The sequence below is a fragment of the Geotrypetes seraphini genome, chromosome 1 (assembly GCF_902459505.1).
Source record: "Geotrypetes seraphini chromosome 1, aGeoSer1.1, whole genome shotgun sequence".
NCBI classification, from domain to species: Eukaryota; Metazoa; Chordata; class Amphibia; order Gymnophiona; family Dermophiidae; genus Geotrypetes; species Geotrypetes seraphini.
Window position 1 is genome coordinate 352505462 of NC_047084.1, and position 24715 is coordinate 352530176.

Genomic DNA, 24715 nt, shown 5'->3' on the forward strand with positions numbered 1-24715 from the left:
TAGAGGAAAGGAGGGACAGGAGCGATCTGATTCAGACATTCAAATACTTGAAAGGTATTAACTTAGAACAAAATCTTTTCCAGAGAAAGGAAAATGATAAAACCAGAGGACATGATTTGAGTTTGAAGGGGTGGTAGACTCAAGAGTAAGGAAATTCTTCTTTATGGAGAGGGTGATTGATGCCTGGAATGCGCTCCTAAGGGAGGTGGTGGAAAGGAAAATGGTGACAGAGTTCAAAAAAGCATGGGATGAACACAAAGGATCTCGAATCAGAAAATAATGGTATATATTGAAGAACTAAGGCCAGTACTGGGCAGAATTGCATGGTCTGGGTCCGTATATGGCTATTTAATTGAGGATGGGCTAAGGAGGGCTTCAACAGCTGGGATGGTTTAGATGGACTGGAATGAGCTTTGATGGAGGATTCAGTAGATGGAACCTAAGCACAGTACCGGGCAGAGCTTTGGGTTCTGGCCCAGAAATAGCTAAGAAGGAAAATTTAAATTAAATCAGTATTTTAAAGAGAGGGTAAGGTTGGGCTGACTGGATGGACTATTTGGATCTTTATATGCCATCATCATACTATATGGGATCCTTTATTAAGGTGCGCTAACTGATTTAGCTCACACTAAAGATTGAAACTGAAAGACATCCATTATATTCCTGTAGGCATCTTAGCATTTAGCGCACACTAATCTTTAGAGTGTGTTAAATCGCTTAGCGTACCTCAATAAAAGGACCCCTATGTTAACCAATGTAGTTGGATGTACAACAAGGTTGGGCAACTGGTATTTCTGTTCAGAATTTTGAATTCTTGTTGCTTGAAAAGTTTAACTATTCCTTAACCCTATGAAAGTAACAGGACTAGTTCACAGTGCAAATAAATTTCTTTGGTTATTGGTAAAGTGTGCTCTGAATCTGTGTCCAGCATTTTCCTGGAATTCCTGTTCAATCTGGTCGCAAATGCCGATATTCAACACTTAACCACCTAAGTGAAGCAACCATATCAGACTGCAGAAAAGTCAGTCCTATCTTACTTAAGTGCTTAAGTTGCTTAATTGGTTAAATGCTAGTTATCACCAAAATAGGACCAGACAAATACCTCCATGACAAAAACGAAAATCCAAACACAAAAGTAATGAGGAAGAGAAGCCACCAACCAGGAAGAGCAAGACTCCAATCACTATGTCTTGCTCTGTCGTTTTGGTGTTCTTCTCGGCTAACTGTTCACTCAATTGCACTGCGCAATATCTTACAAAAAAATTGCATATTATACTTTACAAAACCATCGAGTATGCTAAAGACAAGTGGCTGACTCTTGAAAAAGCACTTAGATGCTGAAACACTGGCTGTATTGAATCCAGATCCAATAAGACTCCATTTGATGACATATTCCTGGTTGGTGGCTTCTCTTCCTCAAGTTTGTGTTTGGATAAATGCTAGATATTACACTTAACTGCATTAGAAAGAGCTATCTGCATAAACCCAGATATTCAGTGCTGGTGCCTAGACATGGCACAGCATTAAATATCTGGGAGTAATGTGGCCGCTGGCCAAAAAACTGCTCACTTCTCTCAGCTGGATATCTATGCCATAGTGAAATTCATAGATAGGCCTACCTAGGTCGCTTATCCGGATAATTGTTGACATTATCCATGTAAGTCCCCTTTTCATAAGGAGGTCTTAAATTGTACAAATACAAGTGCATCTTTTTAAAGAACTGTCTAAGGGGATCTTTTAAAAAGCTGTGGTAGTTATGGTGCCACAGTAAATGCACCGAAACTTATTAAATTCCTAAGGGTTCAGTGCATTTACCACCACAGCATCACTACTGCAGCTTTGTATAAAGAGCCCCACATTATTTTTCCAGTATTATAATAAGAAATTACTAAGATTTACTGAAACTGCTTTTATTACATTTTGCCATTGTTTTATACTTTTTAAAATCAGATATGATGAACTATTCAATAAATATGAACAGGAGGTGGGGATGCTGACTGATAAAAGAAATAGAGCACACGACTATGCAATGAGTATCCAGATTGAGATGGAATCCATACAGTAAGTTTCTCAACAAAATCTAATGCAAAATAAAAAGTGCATTGTAGAAAACTGTGGAATAATGAACTTTTAAAAAATATAGATCTTGCTTCTACTTTGGGGTGAGAGTTCCTGCCTTGCCTTGCAGTGTTGTGGAGACTTAAAACACATACTGTATTTTTCGCTCTATAAGACTCACCTGACCATAAGACGCACCCTAGATTTAGAGGAGGAAAACAAGAAAAAAACATTCTGAACCTAATTCTCCCTGCCAGGCTTTGCACCCAACCCCACTCTACTTGCCAAGCTCTGCACCCTGACCCCCCTCCCTGCCAGGCTCTGTATCCTGTCCCCCCCACTGGTGGTCTAGTGGTAGGACAAGGCAGGCAGGCAGCCTCTCCCATACCTGTTTTTAATCCCAGAAAAGAAGAGAAGCAGCAGCCCACACAGCATTCCCACCACAATGGGTCACCTGCCTGCCCAGCCCATTACTGAACTTCCACCTTGCCTCTAATTAAACTAAGCCCCCTGAAGGAGGCGCCAACTTCGACTTCAGGTGTGAGGATACCCACAATAAGATCCCACAAAAGCCACGTGCCGCACCTCTACAGCACCGGTGGCCAAGAAACCATATCTCATGAGTCAGACTGTGTCCAACACTCCACCCGACTCCAAGGACTCCCCCCTCGAACTCCAGCTCACCGTTGTTGCTTGACGCGCAGCTCTGAACGCTGATCCAAGTGCCTTCGCTTACCGGGCTGCCAATCCACACTGTTACGTTCCCTGCCAGCTGCTAACGCAGGCCAGGCAGCCATGGCCCCGCCCAACACACTGGCAGCAGAATCTAGTCTGCATGCAGCATGCAACGCCTGTCCGATACACTACTGAAGACAGACTTGACCGCAGTTACCTACGGAGGCATGATGGAGCCACACTTCTGGCAGCCGCTCCCATGCTGATTGGCACCCAAACCCAAATGCACCATAAGACATGGGTCTACGACCTGTGGAAGCAAGCTGTTACACAATGCCAAAGCTGAAAGCCGCCTCCTAGGTTCAGGAACAGGCCTGCTGGGATTAAAAACAGGTGTAGGGTGTGTATGTGTGGTATTCGCTCCATAAGACGCACCCTTATTTCCACCCACTAGGGGGAGTAAAGCTAAAAAATAAAATTAAAACGAAGTGACAAAGATAGTCTATATAAAACACCTTTGATATAGTTATCCCAAAACCCTGGTATTTAGAGCTTCTCAGAACTAAAAAAACATAAAGGCAAAATTAGGAAACAGGGTAAACCTAGCACAACAGTTCACAATTCTTGAAGTCTTCATGGCATTTCGCTTCTCTTTCTCCTTAGTTGGCAATCCCATCCATACTCCTTTACTTCAGCCCTCTTAGTTAAGAGGCAAAACTCCCTAGACCAATCCCTCTTAGCTCTTCCTTAATGTTGAGGGGTATATTTCCAAGTTGGAGATAAATGGTTAGTTATTCTGTCTGCTTTCCTCACCTGATAACAGATAATGTAACTGACCATTATGCAATAGTAGCAAAATAGAAAATCAGTCAAAATATATCAAAACTATGCTCTTCCATTATTAAGAAAGGGATGCACATACAGTCGTTTGAAGATCCCTTCTACATAGAGTCCTTTCAAGGGTTCAAAACTGAGGCACCTAGGAAGGAAGTACCTCTTGTATTTATTTTTCTCTTCCCCAACAGGTTCTTACTTTCTTCTCTTCTACATAGATCCTCTTTCTGTGCCGCCCTTCTTCCTTACTGGCTTGGCATACCTGCCTTTTGCAAAATTGCTACTTAGATATTAAATTTAGACAACAACCCCCCCAATACACTGAGCATCAACTCCTGGGCTGCATTGGCCTCCCTATCCTCCATGTTGAGAGAAGAAAGATTCCCTGCTCCCTTCTTCTTTTACTTCCCTAGGCCTTCCCCCATTGCATCATGATAAAATGGGGTTTTACCTAGCATGGTCTCTAGAATGTTCCTCGTGTATCATATTACTAAAGTCTGTGTTACATCTGTATTTTCTAAATTTGTCCAATGTTGTAAATTGATGAGATTATGAAGAAGCATGACAAATACTGTATATATTCATAAGTCTTTAATTTCAGTGCTTATATTCTACCCTTCCAATCACAGAAAATATATAACAGAGTTCAATGAGGTAAGATGACATTCAAGTACAGTAGGTATTTTCCTGTCCCCAGAGGGCTTAGATAGTTTTTGTACATAAGACAATGGAAGGTTAAGTGACTTGCCTAAGATCATAGGAAGTTCAGTGTCATTTGTATTTGGCTTACCTGGTTCTTAGCTTATTACTCAAACCAGTGGGCTGGATGATGTACAAATTGTATCAACCAAGTGATTCCCACTTATACTAAAATGTAAATGAAAGTTCTATTCTATTATCAGGAGTACAAATTGACCATTGGACATCTTGGGGCAATGCTATTACTCAATATCTGTAAATAAGACCTTGGTAATGGCCAATATTAAAAGAGTTAGGTTTCTAAAATGAACTCTGAAAACTTACAAGGGCTGAGTGTCTACATTTAAGCTCCTGGTTTCTCTAGACACCTAAATTTATGGTTCTAAAAAGTGTATGGCAACAGATCAATTTAGGGCAGGCAGAAAAGTTAGGACCTCAGTACTCATTTTAAATACTAGGCACCTAAATTAGGGTCATAAATCTAGGCAAATGAATAGCAGACCTACATTTAAGAGCATAAATTTTAGGATCCTACATTTAAATGAATTTTCAGATGAAAAATTAAAGGCCATTATATTAAATACTTTTGTATTTTGGTAATTATGTGTTATCCCAGGACAAGCAGGCACCTATTCTCACATATGGGTGACATCATCCACGGAGCCCGGATGCAGACAGCCTCGCAAGCATACTTGCTTATAGAAAACTTCAGAAGTTTTGAGTCAGCCGCACCGCGCATGCGCGAGTGCCTTCCCGCTCACCACAGGGCGAGTCTCCTCAGTTCTCAGTTTATCCCAGGACAAGCAGGCAGCCTATTCTCACATATGGGTGACATCATCCAAGGAGCCCGGATGTGGACAGCCTCGCAAGCATATTTGTAGAAAACGTCAGAAGTTTCGAGTCAGTTGCACATTGCATGCGTGAGTGCCTTCCCGCCCACTACAGGGCGAGTCTCCTAAGTTCTCAGTTTACCAAGGAGCCGAGAAATCTGTCTTTGACGCTTTGTGCTGAACTTCATTCGTTTTGTGCCTTCTCTCACCGCGGTTTGTGTTCTTTTTAGTCACGAATTGCTGTGTTACTTTCTTTATTTTCTATTTAAAAAAAAAAAAAAAAGAAGACTTTATTTTATTTTTCTTCATCGACTGACTGGTGGGGCAGGCCACTCGGCTGCAGGCTTCGACTTCGCAGCGGCTATTTTTCCTCCTATGTCCTGGCTATTAACGAGCTTCAAGAAGTGTAGCCAGTGCCAGTGTGCGATTTCACTCACGCACCCACACTGCTGGTGCCTTAAGTGCCTCAGGCCTGACCATTGTCCTAAGTCGTGCAAGCGCTTCGACCTCGAGCCCTTAAACATCGTCGGGTTTTAGTGGAAAAACTCTTCAGGATGGACTCTTCAGTGACACCCTCGACCTCGATTGCTGCCTTGGTCCCACCTTCCACAGAGGGTCCTCCTGCTTCCACGACTCCGACCTCGAGTCTCATTAGACCTTTCTTGTTTGGATCGTCTTTGGCCTCGAGTACACCTTCTTTATCTTCCCCTGAGCTTCCCTCGGGTCAGTTACCTAAGCAGAAGGTACCGGCGGTGGTCCTCAAGCTCTCTAAGACCTCCAAGTCAAAGCACTTCTCCACTGCCACCTTGGAGCCTTTAGCCTCAGCAAGTGGTCCAGTTTCAGACTCGGATTCACAATTGCAGGCTTCTCTCCAGACCATGTTGGAGCAACAATTTGTTCAGTTACTGAGCAAATATGGTTCTGCCTCGACTCTGCCTCCTGTTATCCAGCCTGGGCAATCAGCAGTCTCCTGTGAGGTCCCTAATTGTGCCTCGAGCTGAAGTTACATACTCTATGCAAGGAGCAGAGTCTTTGCGAGTGTCTCGATTGGAATCTTCACACTCTAGGCAAGGAGTCGATTCTTTGCGAGTGTCTCAACAGGAATCCTCACACTCCATACTAGGAGCTGAGTCTTTGGGAGTGCTTCGAGATTCCTCGATCCAAACCACTGAGTTTCGATCTACAGATTCTATCCTTATTCATTCACCAGCAGCATTGCCCGTTTCCATACATAGGGTGAAGTCTCCTCGATCCTACTCGAGACCTGCTTTCAGACACCACTCTTGTCGATCAAGGCCCTCATCAAGGCATCCATTGAGGCACAGGTCTTCTTCCAAAGAGCAGCCTTCCTCATCCAGGCTTCATTCTAGATCTTCCAGTTCTTTGAGGCCTCCAACTCCTCAATCAAGGTCACCGCTTCCAGACCCCAAGGAATCAACTGCTTCCAATGCCTCCTCTAAGTCTCCATATTCTTTGGATTGCCAGTACTCCAAAGAGGCTTCACCTTCTTTCTCCACTTGAGGCGCCTCGAGGTCATCAAGCCTTTCTCAAGGCAGAACCCTGGCGGTTCAGCTGTCTTTCTCTTCCTTTGTCAGATGGCTGATGACCTGGACATTAAATTAGACGCTGGTTTCAAATACTAAGGAGTATCTAAAAGAAATGCATCTGCCTCAACCTCCTGCAGAATCACTTAAGCTCCCTCTTAACTGGCTTTTGTCTCAAACTTTCAAACAAAATCTGCAGACTCCTTATGCTAAACCTGCTGTTCCAGGCAAGTTGGACTCGAGGTATAGAACTCTACATTGCAAAAGGTTTGAGAATTCACAGTTATCTCACCAATCTCTCCTTATGGAGTCCTCTTTGAAAAGAACCCATCTTTCCAGGGTCTATGCCACAGTTCCTCCTGGAAGAGAGGGTAAGACTATGGACAATTTAGACGTCGTCTTTATCAGAATTCTATGATGTCCTCCAGAGTCCTCAACTACAATTTTGTCTTCACTACTTATCTCAAGTTCCTCATTGATATTCTTCCAGGTTTTCTGAAAAACCTGGATCAACATAGACCAGGGGTCTCAAAGTCCCTCCTTGAGGGCCGCAATACAGTCGGGTTTTCAAGATTTCCCAAATGAATATGCATGAGATCTATGTGCATGCACTGCTTTCAATACGGTAAAGGCGCTCGCCTTAGCAAGAGCGCCTTTGCAAAGGAGCCTGCAGAAGGAGCCAGGAAGCTGGGCCGACTAACAGGGAGCTCCAATACGTAAGTTACATTCCGGTTATTGTTCTTTGTTTACTATTACCTAGACACACAGCACACTGGACCAGCACGGATCTCAGAGCAATCTTCAATGCTCTCAAAGCTTTTCAACATCTTCATGACAAGGTAGTTCTCATTCGGACGGACAACCAAGTCACCGTGTACTATGTCAACAAACAGGGATGAACGGGATTTCACTCCCTTTGTCAAGAAGTTCTGAAGGTTTGGGACTGGGCAATCCTCCACAACACCTTCCTAAAAGTTGTTTACATCCAAGGGCCGAAAAACTCTTTGGCGGACAAATTGAATCATCTTCTGCAACCTCACGAATGGACACTCAGTTCCTCGCCTCTTCATCACATTTTTTTGCAGTGGGGAACTCCTCAAATAGATCTCTTTCCATCTCCCCATAACCACAAACTGCCTCAGTTCTGCTCCAGGATATATTCTCATCATCGCCTCGAGGCAGATGCTTTTCTACTGGAATGGACGAATTTCTTCCTGTATGCATTCCCTTCATTCCCTCTCATTCTCAAGACTCTAGTGAAGTTGAAGAACGATCATGCCACCATGATTCTGATAGCTCCTCAGTGGCCCAGACAACCTTGGTACTCCTTTCTACTTAAACGCAGCAGCAGGGAGCCATACCTTCTACCAGTTTTTCCGTTTCTGCTTACACAGAGTCAAGGGTCTCTACTTCATCACAACCTGCAGTCTCTGCACCTGACCGCTTCGTACCTCTCAACATAACTTCTCTTCAGTTTTCTCAACCTGTACGAGACATTTTAGAGGCTTCCAGAAAGCCTACCACCAGACAGTGCTACCACCTAAAATGGACTAGATTTTCTACATGGTGTATCTCTCATGATAAGGAGCCTCAAGTTTCATCCTTATCTTCTGTTCTGGATTATCTTTTGCACTTATCCACCTCTGGCCTCAAGTACATCTCAGTGCAATTGCTGCTTTCCATCAGCTTATTGAAGGGAAACCCCTCTCTGCTCATCCGGTGGTTTCCAAGTTTATGAAAGGACTTTTCAATGTCAAACCTCCTCTCAAACCGCCTCCAGTGGTTTGGGATCTCAATGTTGTTCTTGCTCAGTTAATGAAGCCTCCATTTGAACCAATGTCTATGGCTCATCTGAAATATCTCACTTGGAAAGTAGTGTTCCTCATTGCTCTCACATGTGCTCGAAGAGTCAGTGAGTTGCAAGCTTTAGTTGCTGATCCACCTTTCACTGTTTTCCATCATAACAAGGTGGTCCTCCGTACTCATCCTAAATTCTTACCTAAATTGGTTTCAGAGTTCCATCTCAATCAATCCATTATACTTCCAGTGTTTTTTCCAAAGCCTCATTCTCATCCTGGAGAATCAGCTCTTCATACTCTGGACTGTAAACGTGCTTCGGCCTTCTACTTGGAACGCACCAAACCACACAGATCTGCTCCTCAATTCTTTGTCTCCTTCGATCCAAACAAGTTGGGACATCCAATTTCTAAGCGTAACATCTCCAACTGGATTGCAGCTTGTATCTCTTTCTGCTATACCCAGGCTGGTCTGCATCTACAGAGTCGAGTCACAGCCCACAAAGTCAGAGCCATGGTGGCTTCAGTAGCTTTCTTCAGATCCACTCCTATTGAGGAAATTTGCAAAGCTGCCACCTGGTCCTCGTTTCACCTCTATTATTGTATGGATGTTTTCTCCAGACGGGATGGCCAATTTAACCAGAGAGTATTACAAAATTTATTCTCCTAAGTTGCCAACGCTCCCACCATCCCATTCTGGTTAGCTTGGAGGTCACCCATATGTGAGAACAGGCTGCCTGCTTGTCTTGGGATAAAGCACAGTTACTTACCGTAACAGTTGTTATCCAGGGAGAGCAGGCAGCTATTCTCACAACCCACCCACCTCCCCTGATTGGCTTCTCTGCTAGCTTTCTGAACTGAGAATTGCCCTGTGCTGGGCGGGAAGGCACTCGCGTATGCGCGGTGCGGCTGACTCAAAACTTCTGAAGTTTTCTACAAGTAAGTATGCTTGTGAGGCTGTCCGCATCCGGGCTCCATGGATGACGTCACCCATTTGTGAAAATAGCTGCCTGCTTTCCCTAGATAACAACTGTTACGGTAAGTAACTGTGCTTTATTATGTTGTTTGTTGTTTGTTTTTACAATTATGTATGTTTAATATTTACACCACTTAGATTTAAGCAGTTTATAAATTTAAAAAATAAATAAATGTTAGAAAAGGCTGCTAGGTTTGGCTGAAAATAGGGACCAAATTTGAGTACCTAACTTATGCTAAATGTTCTGACGCTGCTCCAATGCTCATAGAATTCCTATTGGTGTTGCAGCAGTGTAGGAGCATTTAGTGCTCCGGGCTGCGGTAGAAACCTCTACCACAGCTTAGTAAAAGGAGCCTTTGGTCCTTTTAAATTTAGAAAATTTGCTTTATTAAAATTATAGGCCTATTGATAGCTTGAATTTTTATAGGCAGGGTGGATCAAATGTTGTTTTGAAATATAATGTGTTTCTACATAATAGAAAAAAGAGTTGACCTCATTCTATATGCAGATGTTGAATGCCCAAAACTATGGGTATTAAAACTAGAGGAAAAGTCACAATTTATCATGTTATTAGTTGGAAATAGATTTTCTATATTCAGCAGTTTCATTTGTCACTTTGTTAATTCCTGTTAGAGAGCGAGCAAGTATCCAGAATTCACTATATTTACGTCAGCTCACAGAACTGGAAACAACTGTTACTCAATTGCATTCTGAGTTACGTGAAGCCAAAAAGATGCGCACAGAAAAGGTTGGTAGGAGCTGGTTGAAGCTATAATCAAATTAAATACAACACTTGTCTTTTTTATATACCTCAAAGTACTACAACCTCTCCCCTCTAAAATCATGGGATTGACTGCCCCATATATGCTTGTTTGAAATCAGAGAAAGCTGACTTAAAAATTCTGTAAAACAAATTGACTTTAACAATCATTGGTTTAATTGACATGTTTAAGTAGCCAGGGTAAATTCATGATAGGGATGGGCTGTCATTTGCAAAAACATAGGAAACATATTATTTATCATTTGTCATTTCATGTTTTGTCATTCTCAGATAATGCATTATTTGGAAATTGTGCATGAGCAAACTGGTGCATACATCCACATTGTATTGGGAAGAGTGTGTTTTCTTTCTGAAATAGTGCACCCTCCTTCTTCACTAATTCCAAAGAATGCTCACTATTACCACAAATTAACAAAATGGCCATAAAAATCTGAACAAAAGAAGACGTCGCATAAGTAAAACTAATTTTTCCTGACTATCCATCCCTAGTTCATGATAAAGAAACTGGCTGTATAGCTATTAAGAGAGGAGTAGAGAGGGCTCTTTCAAAAGTGAAGGTTCTAGACTTTAAACAAATTAAGTTTATTGACATGGGGGATTACATCAAAGAGCTGTTGTCTGGATGGGAACATCTGGAAAAAGTAGGAAAGAATTGGGTTAAACTGAAAGGAGTTAATATAAGGGAACAAACCATTTCATAAGGAAAGTAAGTAAAAGTAAGAGGAAAAGTATGTTGCTTGAGTTCTCAATAATAGTAGCTGAGAAGGTAAGGAAAACTATAAAACTACATAAACTACAAAAGATCGCAGAAAGAGGAAGATGGGCAAAAATATCTGGCAAAGACAAGAGAAGCTGGTCAAGTAGTTAGGAAAGCAAAGATGTGAATGGAAGAAAAAATAGCCGACTTGGTAAAACACGGGGACAAGACATTTTTTAAATATGTTACGGATAGGAAGAAGTGCAAAAGTGGCATTATGAGACTCGATGGGGAGGAGTATATAGAAGCTGATAAAAGATATGGCTGAATTGTTTAACAAATATTTCTGTTCTGTGTTCACAGCTGAAGTGCCAGGAGCAGGACCTCAGAAGATGAATGCAAACAGGAATGAAGGTGTGGTAGACCCTGAACGATTTTCAGAGGATTGTGTTTGTGAGCAGCAGCTAAACTAAAGATAGAAAAAGCAATGGGGCCGGATGATGTACATCCGAGGGTACTGAAGGAACTTAGGATAGTTCTGGCGGCTTCTCTGGCTGACATTTTCAATGATTCTCTAGAGTCAGGAATGGTACCAGAAGACTTGAGAAGGGCAGATGTGGTCTTTCTCCACAAGAGTGGAAATAAGGAAGATGTAGGGAACGCCGGGAAGTAAATTAATGGAAATGCTTTTAAAACAGAGAATAGTGACATTTCTGGAATCCAGTGGATTACAGTACCTGAGGCAATATGGATCACTAGAAGTGGGTTTTATAAGACACATCTGATCAATTTCTTTGACTGGGTAACCAGAGAATTGGATAGAGGGAGAGAGCTAGATATGGTGTATTTATATTTTAGCAAAGCCTTTGACATTGTTCCAGACAGGTGTCTAATAAATAAACTGAGTGCCCTCAGTATAGGCCCTAAAGTGACAGTCTGAGCCAGGAACTAGTTGAATGGAGAGTGACTGAGGGTAGTGGTCAATGGAGATCGCTCTGAGGAAAGAAATGTTACCAGTGGTGTCCCTCAAGGTTTGGCTCTTGGACCTGTTATTTTTATAAATGATTTTGCTGAAGGATTGTCTGGTAAGATTTGCCTCTTTGAGGATGTTACCAAAATCTACAATAGAGTAGATACCCCTGATGGTGTGGAAAACTTGAGGAAAGACCTAGCAAAGCATGAGGAATGGTCCAAAATTTGGCAGCTAAGATTAAATGCTAAGACATGCAAGAACATGCCTTTGGGCTCCAAAAACCCAAGGGAATGGTACAATTTAGGGAGTGAAGAATTTTTGTGCACAAAGGAGGAGTGAGATTTGAATGTAATAGTATGTGATGATCTTAAGTTGGCCAAACAGGTTGAGAAGGTGATGGCAAAAACTAGAAAGATGCTTGGGTTCATAGGGAGAGGAATGACCAGTAGAACAAAAGAACGTAATGATGCCTGTGTATAAGACTCTGGTGAGACCTTATTTAGAATATTGTGTACAATTCTGGAGACTGCACCTTCAAAAAAAGATATAAACAGGATGGAGTCATTCCTGAGGAAGGCTTCTAAAATGGTCAGTGGTTTTCATCATAAAGCAGACGGGGACAGAGTTAAAGATCTCAATATGTATACTTTGGAAGAAAGGCAGAAGAGGGGAGATATGATAGAGATATGCATGAAGTTAATTTCTTTTAATTGAAAGGAAACTCTGCAATGAGGGGTCATAGGATGAAGGTGAAAGGGGATAGATTTCACAAGTAACCTCAGAAAATACTTTTTCAAGGAAAGGGTGGTGAAAGGATGGTAAATGCTTGGAATGGCCTCCCGTTGAGGTGGTGGAAACAAAAAGTGTAGCTGAATTCAATGAAGCTTGGTATAAGTATGTTGGATCTCTGAGGGAGAGAAAAGAGATAGAAGATGGCATGGTTAGGCAGACTAAATAAGCCATATAGTCTTTATCTGCTTTAATTTTTCTCTGTTTCTATAAAATGTTTACATTTTTCTTCTTCCAACCCAACAAAAGGTTGGAAAGAATTATACAACAGAGGTTGAGAAAGTCTGTCTAATTGGAGGCATAGAATGAAAATTGGCATGTGGTGGAAAAAACCCCAGATATTGAATTTGAAAATAGATTGGGATACCAGAGACCTTTGCCTCCTCCTCCACCCAAAAAATGGGCCAGTGTATTTCTATGGGAGAAAGGATTGCGGCTTTTGTAAGATTAGACACTTTGAGACTTACATTCTGTGAAACATAGCAGTTAAGGTATTGTTGCTTTCAAACTTCCTCTCCTGTTCTCTGTTCTCCTAAACCTCCCAAATTGCCCCATCCCAGTAAATCTATTCCCCCTCACACAAACTGTCCCACCCTAAAAACACTATCCCTTGCTGCTGCCTCACTACCCTGCAAACTGCCTCTGTTCCCCCCCAAAATCTCAACAGCCCTGTCCCCCTAAACTGCCACTCCTCACAAATATTACTTCCATGTCTGCCTCATCATCCTACAAACTATCCCCACCCCAAAAATAACCCCCAGAAATTCCACTGCAAATTGCCCCATCCCCTAAAACAACTCTGTGCAACTGTTCTACTACCTTACAAATGGTCCCTCTCCCCAAAAATACATCACAAAATGTCCCATCACCCAAAACTTTTCCCTATAACTTTCCCACTAACCCACAACCTCCACTACCCACAAAGATTACTCCCTGCAGCTGCCCCGTCATTCTGCAAACTGCTGTACTACTACTAATCATTTTCTATAATGCTGCTAGATATATGCAGCACTGTACACATATGCAGGTACTTTCTCTGTCCCTAGTGAGCTCACAGTTAAAGTTTCTTTATCTGAGGCAATGGAGGGTTAGGTGGCTTGCCCAGGGTCACAAGGAGCTGCGGTGGGAATTGAACTCAGTTACCCAGGATCATAGTCCATTGCTGTAAGCATTAGGTTACCCCCACTTGAATCTAGTATTGTTCTTACAATGATGCTTTGATTCTAAAACATTATAAAATATGAATGTAAATATGATATATTGTACTTAAAGTATTCATGAAAGAAAATCAAGTGTGTGTTTATAAGATTATATGTATTTTTCTGATACACTTGTTGTAATATGAAAAAATGAATAAAGAAATTTAAACTGAAAAAAAAAAAAAAAAAAAAAAATGATGCTTTGATTCTGACCAAATTTGAATTTCTACAGAAAATTTGCTATAATCCCTTCAGGAAGCAGAATCCCAGGAAAGGATTGTGATCAATTGACCTAAAACATAGGGTTACCTTATTTGTTAAGACAAAAAAGAGGATACATTATCTAACCCCGGCCCCACTCACACCCTGCCCCAGCCTAGGGTTACCAGACGTCCGGATTTCCCCGGACATGACCTCCATTTGAGGACATGTCTGGGGATCCAGACAGCTTTACAAAACCCGGCACTTTGACTGGGTTTTGAAAAACTTTTGGCAACGAGCGACATCGGGACGATATTCGTGCATGCAACGCAGTGATGTCACGTGCATGAGAGTGACATCATCACATCACATCAGTACATGCGCTTGTGCAGGTCGACAGGGGTGGGGCGGGCAAGGGGTTGGAATGGGGTGTGGCTGGCCAGAATGGGGCAGGTCTGGGGGTGGGGCTAAGGGTCTGGATTTTCCATTTGGAAAATTTGGTAATCCTACCCCAGCCCCCACCCATGCTCTGCCCCTGCCTCCTATTAGTCCCAGTCCTACCATTAGTGCATCTGGTCCGGTCCAACAGTAGAAATAGAATCTAATGTGCAGCTAGTCATAGGCTGATTGCAACCACACCATTACAGATAGGGCGGAGAGAGGGAAAGAGATAGGGGAGGGCCACCATGGGAATAAAAACAATAGGACAGGAGAAAGCCTGGAGAGACAGATACTGAAAAAGACAACAACTTGGTGAGGGCTCTCCTGACTCCTCCATCTACCTCCTCCCCAGCTGCTGCAATTTTGAATCTTTGGGCAGCCGGAAGCAGCAACGAGATAAGCCTGCTGCTGTCAGCCTGCCCCAGAAGCCTTCATTCTGTAGCGACTTTCTGTTCTTGTGTAGGCAGGATGTTGCAGAATGAAGGCTTCTGGGTCAGGCCGATGGCAGCAGGCTTACCTCGTTGCTGCTGCTGGCTGCCTGAACATTCAAAATTGCAGTGGCTAGGAAGCAGGTAGGTAGGGGAGTCAGGAGAGCAGTGAGCCATATCGGAGTCCAGGGGTGTAAGCAGGCCCTGCTAAACTGGGTGAGATTGTGGGCCTGCTAAATCTGGACAGACTGCCCTGTTAAGAAAAACCATTGGATACTCGGACAATCCTCTATAAAGAGGGTATGTCTGGGTTTTCCCGGATATATGGTAACCCTAAAAAAACTTACCTCCACAAATTGTCCACCTAAAAAAAATACCCATACAAATGTACCTCAACAAATTGCTCCATCATCAAAAACAACCCGCAAACTGCTTCACTCTTAAAGCCTACCCCCCAAACTATTCCCCACAACAGCACTATCACCCAACAAATTTCCTCATCCCCCAAAACAATCCCTTGTAACAACAATGCCCACCTCCAAATCTGTCCCCCATAACTGCTTTATCATCCATAGCCTGCACACTGAAAATCTGTTTCTGCAGAGGACAGATGCTGATATTGTAATTATCGCTACGGTCAAGTTATGGAAGTTATGCAACAGGCTAAAATTAAACACCCTCTGAAATTCGAGGGATCTTCCCTACTTCTCGTGCCTGATTTGGCCAAGCAAACCACCAAGAAACGGAAATCTCTCCTCAAATACAGACCCCGTCTCAAAGCCATTGGCGCGAAGTTTGGGCTTTTCTACCCTGCCACGATGCGGATCACCTTTAACAACGTTACTAAGAACTTTACTAACCCGCTGGCCCTTGCTGATTTCATCGAGCGCTCAGCACCAAGCGCTATTGATAAGACCTGAGTTTTATTTTCTCCAGTGGTGCTGGTTGATTTTGAGTTCCCTGCTGCATTCCTTTGATGCCTGCCTCGTTTCTTTGAACTGAGTACTGACTGCACACAACTTTTGCCTGTTGCAAGTGTTGATATTTGGTTGTCTTAACTCAGAGTGCTCAGTTGTTTTCATTCTGTTCTGCTTGTTATTATGTATTTTGCATTTGTATTTTTGGAATATTATATGATAGTCCTTACTTTTTTGATATTTCACTATGGTACCTCTTATGGCTTTGTTCCCATGAACTAGTATAATCTCTGACTATTGTCTTCTCTTTTGATTACAGTTGCTGTTTCCTTTTCAGACTTTTCTTTCAATGGTTTCTCTCTTTTGCAGCCCTTGCGGTCTTGCTATCCCAACTCTCTGTTTTACAGTACCTATGTCTGCCTACTTTCCTTTTTCTTTCAATGGGCATCCTAGGCTTCTTTTTCTGGTCTCAGTAATCTCTTCCATCTGTACCTTCATGACATTGTTCTCTCAATGTCAAAGGTCTTAATAACCCCCTGAAAAAGCAAAAGATATGGGACTATATATCCAGACTGCAGCCAGATATTTTGTTTTTACAAGAGTCCCATTTATCTGCTGTGGACTCTATGAAACTCTCGTTTCCATGGGCCCTTCCAGTTTTGTTTTCACCGGCTGTTGATAAACACAATGGAGTCCTTACCTTCATTAGGAATAGTCTACATATTTCCCTACTTCATCACTGCAATGATCTGCATGGTCGCTGGATACATGCTACTGTTCGACTTCAGGACAAACAGGTTTCTTGTATTAATGTTTATGGACCAAATTTAGATGATCCAACTTTTTTTGATGACCTTTAAGAACAACTTGTGTCCAATCCAAGCAATCATATTACTTTAGGTGGTGACTTTAACATGGTCATTGACCCCCTCATGGACAGAAAATCTCATGCACCTTATAAAAAGTCTAGATCATGGCACAAGCTTCAAGATCTGATCCAGCAGTTCCAACTTATTGACCCATGGCGTGTACAACACCCTCATGCCACAGAGTTTTCGTTTTTTTCTGCTCCCCAAGCCACCTACTCTCGTATTGACTTCTTCCTCCTTAGTTCATCCCTGTCTACCTACCTCAATACTTCTACACTAAAAGGTATTGTTATTTCTGACTACAGTGCTGTAACACTTCAATTGAATGATCTCCATAATTCTCCTTCTCAACGCAAATGGAGATTTAACAACTCATTACTTAATGAATCTGATTTTGTTGATCATATCAACCTCGCTATCGATGAATTTTTTTTCGAATAACATTCCTGCAGATTCTAGATGGGTGATTATCTGGGACTCTTTTAAAGCATTTATTAGAGGGAAGATTATTTCCTTTGCTGCCTATCTTAAAAAATTGAGACATGCTGAATTGAAACAGCTGGAATTGGACCTTAAATGCACTGAGCAGCAACACATCCAATCTAAGAGTGATTTCTCTATTCTAACTAGACTCCGTTCTCTCAGATTACAATACAACTTACTCACCAGCCAGCTTGCCAACAATCACTTACTTCTCAAGAATGCTACATACTACATGGAAAACAACAAGTGTGGCCACACTTTAGCACAATATTTAAAAAGTAAACCTAACAAAAACTATGTAGCTGCAGTAACTGATGATTGTGGACTTAATGTCACCAACTCTCGGGAAATTGTCGCGATTTTTCACTGATTCTACCAATCGCTCTATTCTACTGAGGTTCCGGTTTTGACTGAAATCCCAGCCTTTCTCCATGATCTCCCTAAGAGGCTGATTCCGGACTCGCATCTGGCACCATTACAACAACCCATTCAACAGTCTGAGATTTCTGCTGCCATTAATTCCCTTGCAAAGAAGAAGGCTCCCGGTCCAGATGGCATCATGTCGGAGTTTTATCAGATGTTTCTGCCTCGACTATTACCTCATCTTCATGCCTTTTTTGATTCGCTGATCTCTGATGGTTGTGGCACTGGCACTTTCACTGAAGCGACAATCGTCCTTCCCAAGGAAGGGAAGGACCCAACAGATATCAAGAACTACAGACCCCTCTCCTTGATCAACACGGATGCCAAAATATTTGCGAAGCTTGTTGCTTACAGACTACAACCTGTACTGGATGCACTTATTTCCCCTGATCAAACCGGGTTCATGCTGGGTCGACTTTCCTCAGACAATACTAGACTATTCACTAATATTATACATGGCTCTCAATCATCTCGCCAATCTTTGCTAGCGATTAGTCTAGATGCCGAAAAGACTTTTGACCGTATAGAATAGTCTTATGTATTTCAAGTGTTAGCTTGGCATGGCTTTCCACCTTACTTCCTCTCGTTAATACGTGTTCTCTACTCCAGTCCATCTACCAACATATATATCAACGATGTCTATTCGACCATTTAGAGGTACTCGACAGGGGTGCCCTTTGTCCCCATTGCTTTTCAATATTGCTCTTGAACCCCTCCTGACTGCCCTTCGACTCAACAGCAACATCTCTGGATATAAATTAGGCACCCATGAGTTTAAAATTTCTGCCTACGCGGATGATGTTTTGATCTATGTGACTCCTCCTTCCCTCCCGCATATCTTAGAGGTGATTCGCAGATACTCCGACATCTCTGGTTATAAACTCAATCTGTCTAAATCGGAGATTATGCCCTTAAACTGTCCAGAGGCTTACTCAGATTTTCGGTCCTTGGGATTCCTCTGGAATCAGGAGAAGATCAAATATCTTGGGGTCTATTTCGGCACCTCTGTTGATGACACCTTGGAACTCAACGCTGACTATATTTTCCATAAAGTCAAATCTTCACTGGCACGTTGGTCTCTGCTTAAGTTGTCATGGTAGGGCCGTCTTGACTCAATAAAGATGATGGTACTGCCAATTATTACTTATATCCTTGGAATGTTCCGTGCTTCTTTCATAAGGCCTTCTACAAGAGATTGGAATCCCTTCTTTCCGATTACCTCTGGAACCATAAAATGCCACGTATTAGTTTGCAGAAACTCAAATGCCCGAAACTTGAGGGTGGTGTCTCCTTTCCAAGTATTTTTGACTATCATATTGCGTTCTTGCTGCGGCAAGGCTCCAAATGGAATTACGATTTGGATCTATCCCATTCTCCGCCCTGGCTGATTTTTGAAACTGCTTCCAGCTCTCTGCAGATGAAATATGTTCATTCTATGAGTAACAGTGTGCCGCCATATTCCAACCCCATTCTGCTAGCAACTATAACAGCAATCCATGAAGTTGATGTTTTTTCTGAGATTCCATGGGGGTCGTCTGCTATGGTTCCATTATGGAATAATTCTAGAATTAAAATTCAAAACAATCTGGTTTCCTGGAAGTTATGGCAGAAACATGGTATATGGAATGTCGGGCAATTATATACTAACAATCACTGGTTACCCTTTGCTGACATATGTAGAGAATTTGACTTACCTCCCTCGCAATTCTTTCGATGGCTCCAACTCACGCACACCATCAAGAAGGATCTTTTTCCCTTGACTCCATGTACTAGATACCCAACCTATCTGTCGCTTTGTGACAAATTTTCTATGCAGCGACATGAAGCCTCTCGATGGTATCAATTACTTCAACATCACAAATTTAAATTAGATGACCGTCTGCAAGCTACGTGGAACTCAGAAGCGAACTTGAGTTTGGATGCCGATTGCTGGACTACTATTTGGTCTATTACTAGGAAAGCGCTACACTCTTCTTCACTGCTGCAAACAGCCTTCTTTATGTTGCATAGAGCATATTGGACTCCCCTGCGACTTGCTAAACTGGGCCCCCCTCATCTTGGTACATGCTGGTCCTGTAATAGTGCTTCTGGCTCTCTTCGTCATTTGCTATTCGACTGCCCCTTGTTAGAGACATACTGGAAACAAGTATGGTTGACGATTGCTGAAGTACTATCTATTGATCAGTCCATATCCTATGCCATGGTCATTTTGGGGTCAGTGGTGATTCCTCGTCCCATTTCTGAACCTGCATCGCTATTATTGAATGGACTTTTGACTATGGCGCTGAAAGTGATACTATCTAATTGGAAAAATTTGTCTGCTGCCACCTATTCTAGCTGGTGGGCATATGTCACCATTACAGTGAAATATGAACGTCTTTATGCTGAAAAGTCTGGTCATTTAAATAACTTCTATAAGATGTGGGACCGCCTACTTGCTTTTTGTTCCTCACTCCACTGATTTTCTTGTAATATCGTCTTTAATGTCTCTATGTACCCTTGTTACCTTTCTTTGACATGTTCCTGGTTTATTTGCTGGGCTGTTCTTATGATACTGCATGTGTGTTCACTATTATATGATATATCTATTACCACAAGTATTCCTCTGCACACATTCTTACTTATCCTGATTTATTTTATTACTGATGGCTGCACAACTGATATTCATTTCCAACTTTACTTGACTTTAGTATGTTGATTGATCTTTTTCCTATGCTGTTTCTTTACTTTTGTTTGTTATTGTTTCTTCTTGTGAAATATTCAATAAAAATTTTTTGAACTTAAAAAAATAAATAGAATCCAACTGATATTTGTTGCACTAAGACTTGGTACCTTTCTTAGATTGTGACACACATATTTTTTTGTAATTTTTTTCTACTTTACACATAATCTGGCAGATATTTAGAGCAATTTAAGTGGGCATGAGAGGCTCAGGCCCGCTTAAATTGTTTTCAGCTGCCCAGTAAGTTGGGTGCCACTGAATATCACTCTGCACTCTGACCGTTGATGTTGAAAGTGGGCAGGTACGGGGTAGCATTGGCAGTTATGCAGGTGCCAGCAAACCCAGTTAAGCTGGGCAGCTCAAAAACTGTCCAACTTGTCCCAACTAGCTAAGTGGGTCCCGGTTCTGAATATCTGCTAGGACTTGCATAATTTATTGTTCTTTGTATTTCCCCTCTTTCTTCTAAACCAGCAACAGTATAAACTCTTTCCTACATATTGGCCTCCCCCACCCCCACTGGACTAGATAGGCCCTCGCTCTTGCCCCTTGTGACTGCCATAGGAAAATGGTTGCCAAGACCTCTCATAGCAGCTGATTGTACTTGTGTAGTTCCATGAGGCTCTTCCCCTATCACACCTACTGGACCACCATGGATAAGAGAAAGGCTCGAGGTCTTTATCTAGATTTGGAGAAGGAGGAATTGTACTGTTTCCAGCTTAGGGTGAAGATAAAATATAGAAGTAGGGGAGCTGGTTTAGGGGGCCCAGGAGGGGGCTCAGAGGGGAAATAAAAACAATAAAAAATTTATGAAAGCCTTGGCCAATTTTCAGCTGTGACTTCCGTAACTATTTTATGTGGGCTCCTTTGCTTATGCTTGGGCTGGGCAGATGCTGGAAGAGCATATTACTGCACATAAAGTATGAGCAATGGCGACTTCAGTAGCCCATCTACATTTCACTCCAATTGATGAAATCTGTAAAGCAGCCACCTGGTCCTCAATTCATACCTTCACATCCAGTGATGTAGCGAGGCAAGTTGGCACCCAGGGCGGTGGCACCTTGCATCGCCACTTGGGTACCCCTCTGCCCCATGTACCTTTTGAAATGTTCACTGGTGCGAGAAGCATCTTCCATCTGCTGCTCGCACTGATGTCTCTCTAATGACATCACATCCTGGTCTTGTGACCAGGACATGATGTCAGAAGGTTGCTGATGCCGACGCGAACAGCGGGTGGCAGATGCTGCTCAAATCGGTGAACATTTTTTTTTTTTTTTGAAGAATATATTTTATTGCATTTTCAAAAATATTCAAAACACTCAAATATACATGGTGTACAACAGAATAATTGGATACCAAAACACATCTCAATTTCACTGTATACCTGAGCCCCACCCCCCCTCCCACTCCCAATCCCACAGCCAAAACAAGAACTAAAAACAAAATCCATTCCAGTGCAGTCCCAACATGAAGTCTCATACATTCAACAAGTGACTACGAGCTCTAGGTGTTAAAGTGTCCCAAAACGGTGTCCAACAAAGACAAAATGACCGGCCCAGGGCAGAGTCCAACGAGGAAAAACATAGCCTCTCCATGGATGCTTGGTGTATCATCAGAGATCGGTGAACATTTTAAAGAGGTAAGTGGGGGTGGAAAAGAAGTGAGGCGCTGTGCTGCGCTGGAACCCCCCCTCCCCGTGAAGACGGCACCCAGGGCGGTCGCCCCCCCTTACTACACCACTGTTTACATCCCACTACCGTTTACATCCCACTACTGTTTGAAGAATCATTCCAGATGGGATAGTCGATTCAGCCAAGCAGTTCTACAAAATATATTCTCTATTTAAATGCTAACTTCACCTTTGATGCCAACAAAGCTTTTGACATGGTGCGCTGGGACTTTTTGTTTGCCACCTTGAGAGCATAAGGGTATGGAGGCTTTTTCGTGTTGCTGATCAGAGCACTTTATGCATCCCCTATGGCACAGAATTTTGTGAACAATGGCGTATCGGACTTCTTTCCAATTTATAGAAGGACCAGACAGGGGTGCCCATTGTCCCCTTTGCTTTTCATGCTGATGCTGGATCCCTTGATTCGGGACATTCACACAGCGCAAACCATTAAGGGGGTCACAGTGGGCACCAAGGAATTTTTGACTGCATTTGTTAACGATTTGCTAGTTCACTTAGTGGAACCTAGGACTTCCCTTACTGATCTTTTAGAGATGTTTTCAGAATATGGAACTTATGCAGGATTCCAGCTTAACTTAGATAAGTCAGAGGTGCTTAGGTCTGGCAGCTCTGGGGACTGGGGTTTCCTCTTTAATGTGCAGATGGAGCCTTTTGGTATCTGGGTATTCAGCTAATGATGGATATAAAGAGGCTGTATGAGCTTAATATACCTCTTTTGCACCAGTGGACCAAGAATGTGTTGGAGGAGTGGCGAATGTTGCCAATTTCCTTGATGGGGTACATTAGTTTGATCCACATGATGGTGCTGCCCAAATGGTTGTATGTGTTACAGACCATCCCCCTAAAATTAATGGTTCGAGATATTCGGGTCTTAGAACAAAGCTTTATGGGGCTTTGCTGGGCTGGCAAGAAACCCAAAGTTAAACTGCATACATTAAAAGGGGGGGTGGAAATCGGGGGGGGCTTGGGATTACTCAATATCCAATTGTATAATTAGGCCTGTCTCCTTCGCCACATTGGGGATTGGATTCTGTCCTCGTCACAGTATACGCCTGTGTCGTTCGAGAGGGCATGCTATGCTCTTTATCACTTCTATTCTTTGTTACATCAGGCTCATAAAAACACGCCCTGGTGCTTGCAAGATAGTGTCCTTTTGCGACTATTGCAGGAAACCTGGATTTGGTTGGTTTGGTTGCTGGGAGGAGACCCAAAGCAAACTGATTTGCTGCCATTGTTTTGAAATATCTCCTTCTGGCCGGATATGGAGAATAAAGTATTTGGGGACTGGGCATTGCAGGGGATAGAACAGTTGGAACATATCTTACAGGAGGATGGGGAGCTTTTGCCTTTTTAGATCCTTCAAGAGTGAGTGAGATGTAGGTGGGGCAATAGATTTGCCTATTGCCAATTATGGCACTATTGGGCATCTTCCGAAAAATCATTTTTGGGTACCTATAATGGAGATGCCCTATGTCAGCTATTTGTCTAGGAGGGGGAGGGTGTTCTTTCAGTATCTGGCCTTTATAAAATATTAGATGGGCTGTTGCCCTGTAAAGATCTTAGTGGCTATCACCAACATTGGGGGGATAATTTAGACCTTGATCTGTCGCAGTGGGATATTCATGCCACCATTAGGGGTATACCTGGCTTGACACATTGTGCTTGGTTGCGCAAATGTTATTATCGAGTGTTACTATGGGGTTATTATACCCAAAGTCAATTGTATTACAGTGGGGGAAAAGCAACTGATATATTTGTGAAGTGTGGGAGGGATCATTATACCTTGGAACATGCCTTTTGGCTGTGCCCTTGTATTCGACAATTTTGGAATCATATTGTGGGGTTTATGCGTAGGATTATACATCAGCCTATAGAGGGCATGGTCTCCCAATTGGTCTTGGATGTCTCATGAGTATTGGGGTCTTTGCCGGTGGCTCCAACTCAGTTGTATTGTAAAATGAGTTTGGTAGTGCAATTGATTCAGAAATCAATTGGCATAACTGGGTCGCCTTCTCCGAGTCCACCTACCACTCCCTCGCCCCTCTATCCACTAAAACCGTCTCCTACTCCCTTAAGGCCCCTTGGTACCTCCCATATCACAGAGAATTGAAGCAGATATGTCAAGCTCTGGAGCGCAAATGGAAAAAATCTAAATCTCCTACTGATAGACAGTCCTGGAGGGTCAATATTAAGTTTTACAGTACAGTACTAAAAAAAGCAAGGAAGAACTTCTACGGCGATAAAATCTCCAGATCCAACAACCAGAGTAGTACATTGTTCAACATCTGGCGCTCCTTAACTTCCAAAAACGACTCCACCTTGCTCCCCTCCTCTCCTTCTGCCGACGTTCTAGCAAAATTCTTTAACGACAAGGTCACCACCTTAAGATGTTCCTTCCCACCTGCAGTCAAGTTTCAAGTTTATTATTTTTCTTAATTAATCGCTTAATCAAATTCAAAGTGATGTACATATTAAAACGATAGTCAATAAAAAAACAAACAATACGAACTATAAATAATTACGTTGGGAAATACATATTTGCATTACATAAGGTAAGAAGGGTATTGAAATACAGAAAAGCAACACAAAGGAAAAACACAATAGGGAAAACATTTAAGTAGTAAGGTGTAAACTATTAAAATTACTAATTTTAAGAAATAATTAAATTAAGTATTAAAAGCATCATTAAAAAG

General features: G+C 42.3%; 1 protein-coding gene across 23 annotated transcripts in view; it reads left to right on the forward strand.

The window, feature by feature from the left end:
- CCDC158 (coiled-coil domain containing 158) overlaps nt 1–24715 on the forward strand; it is a 1147529-nt gene that overhangs the window by 307458 nt on the left and 815356 nt on the right. For all 23 annotated transcript variants that reach the window (XR_004536446.1, XR_004536447.1, XM_033914104.1 and 20 more), the window contains 2 exons: nt 1951–2061; nt 10046–10160. Coding sequence is in view for 21 of the 23 variants with exons in the window: in XM_033914104.1 (XP_033769995.1) it covers nt 1951–2061; nt 10046–10160 (226 nt within the window). In the remaining 2 variants the exon portion in view is untranslated. The remainder of the gene's footprint in view (nt 1–1950; nt 2062–10045; nt 10161–24715) is intronic.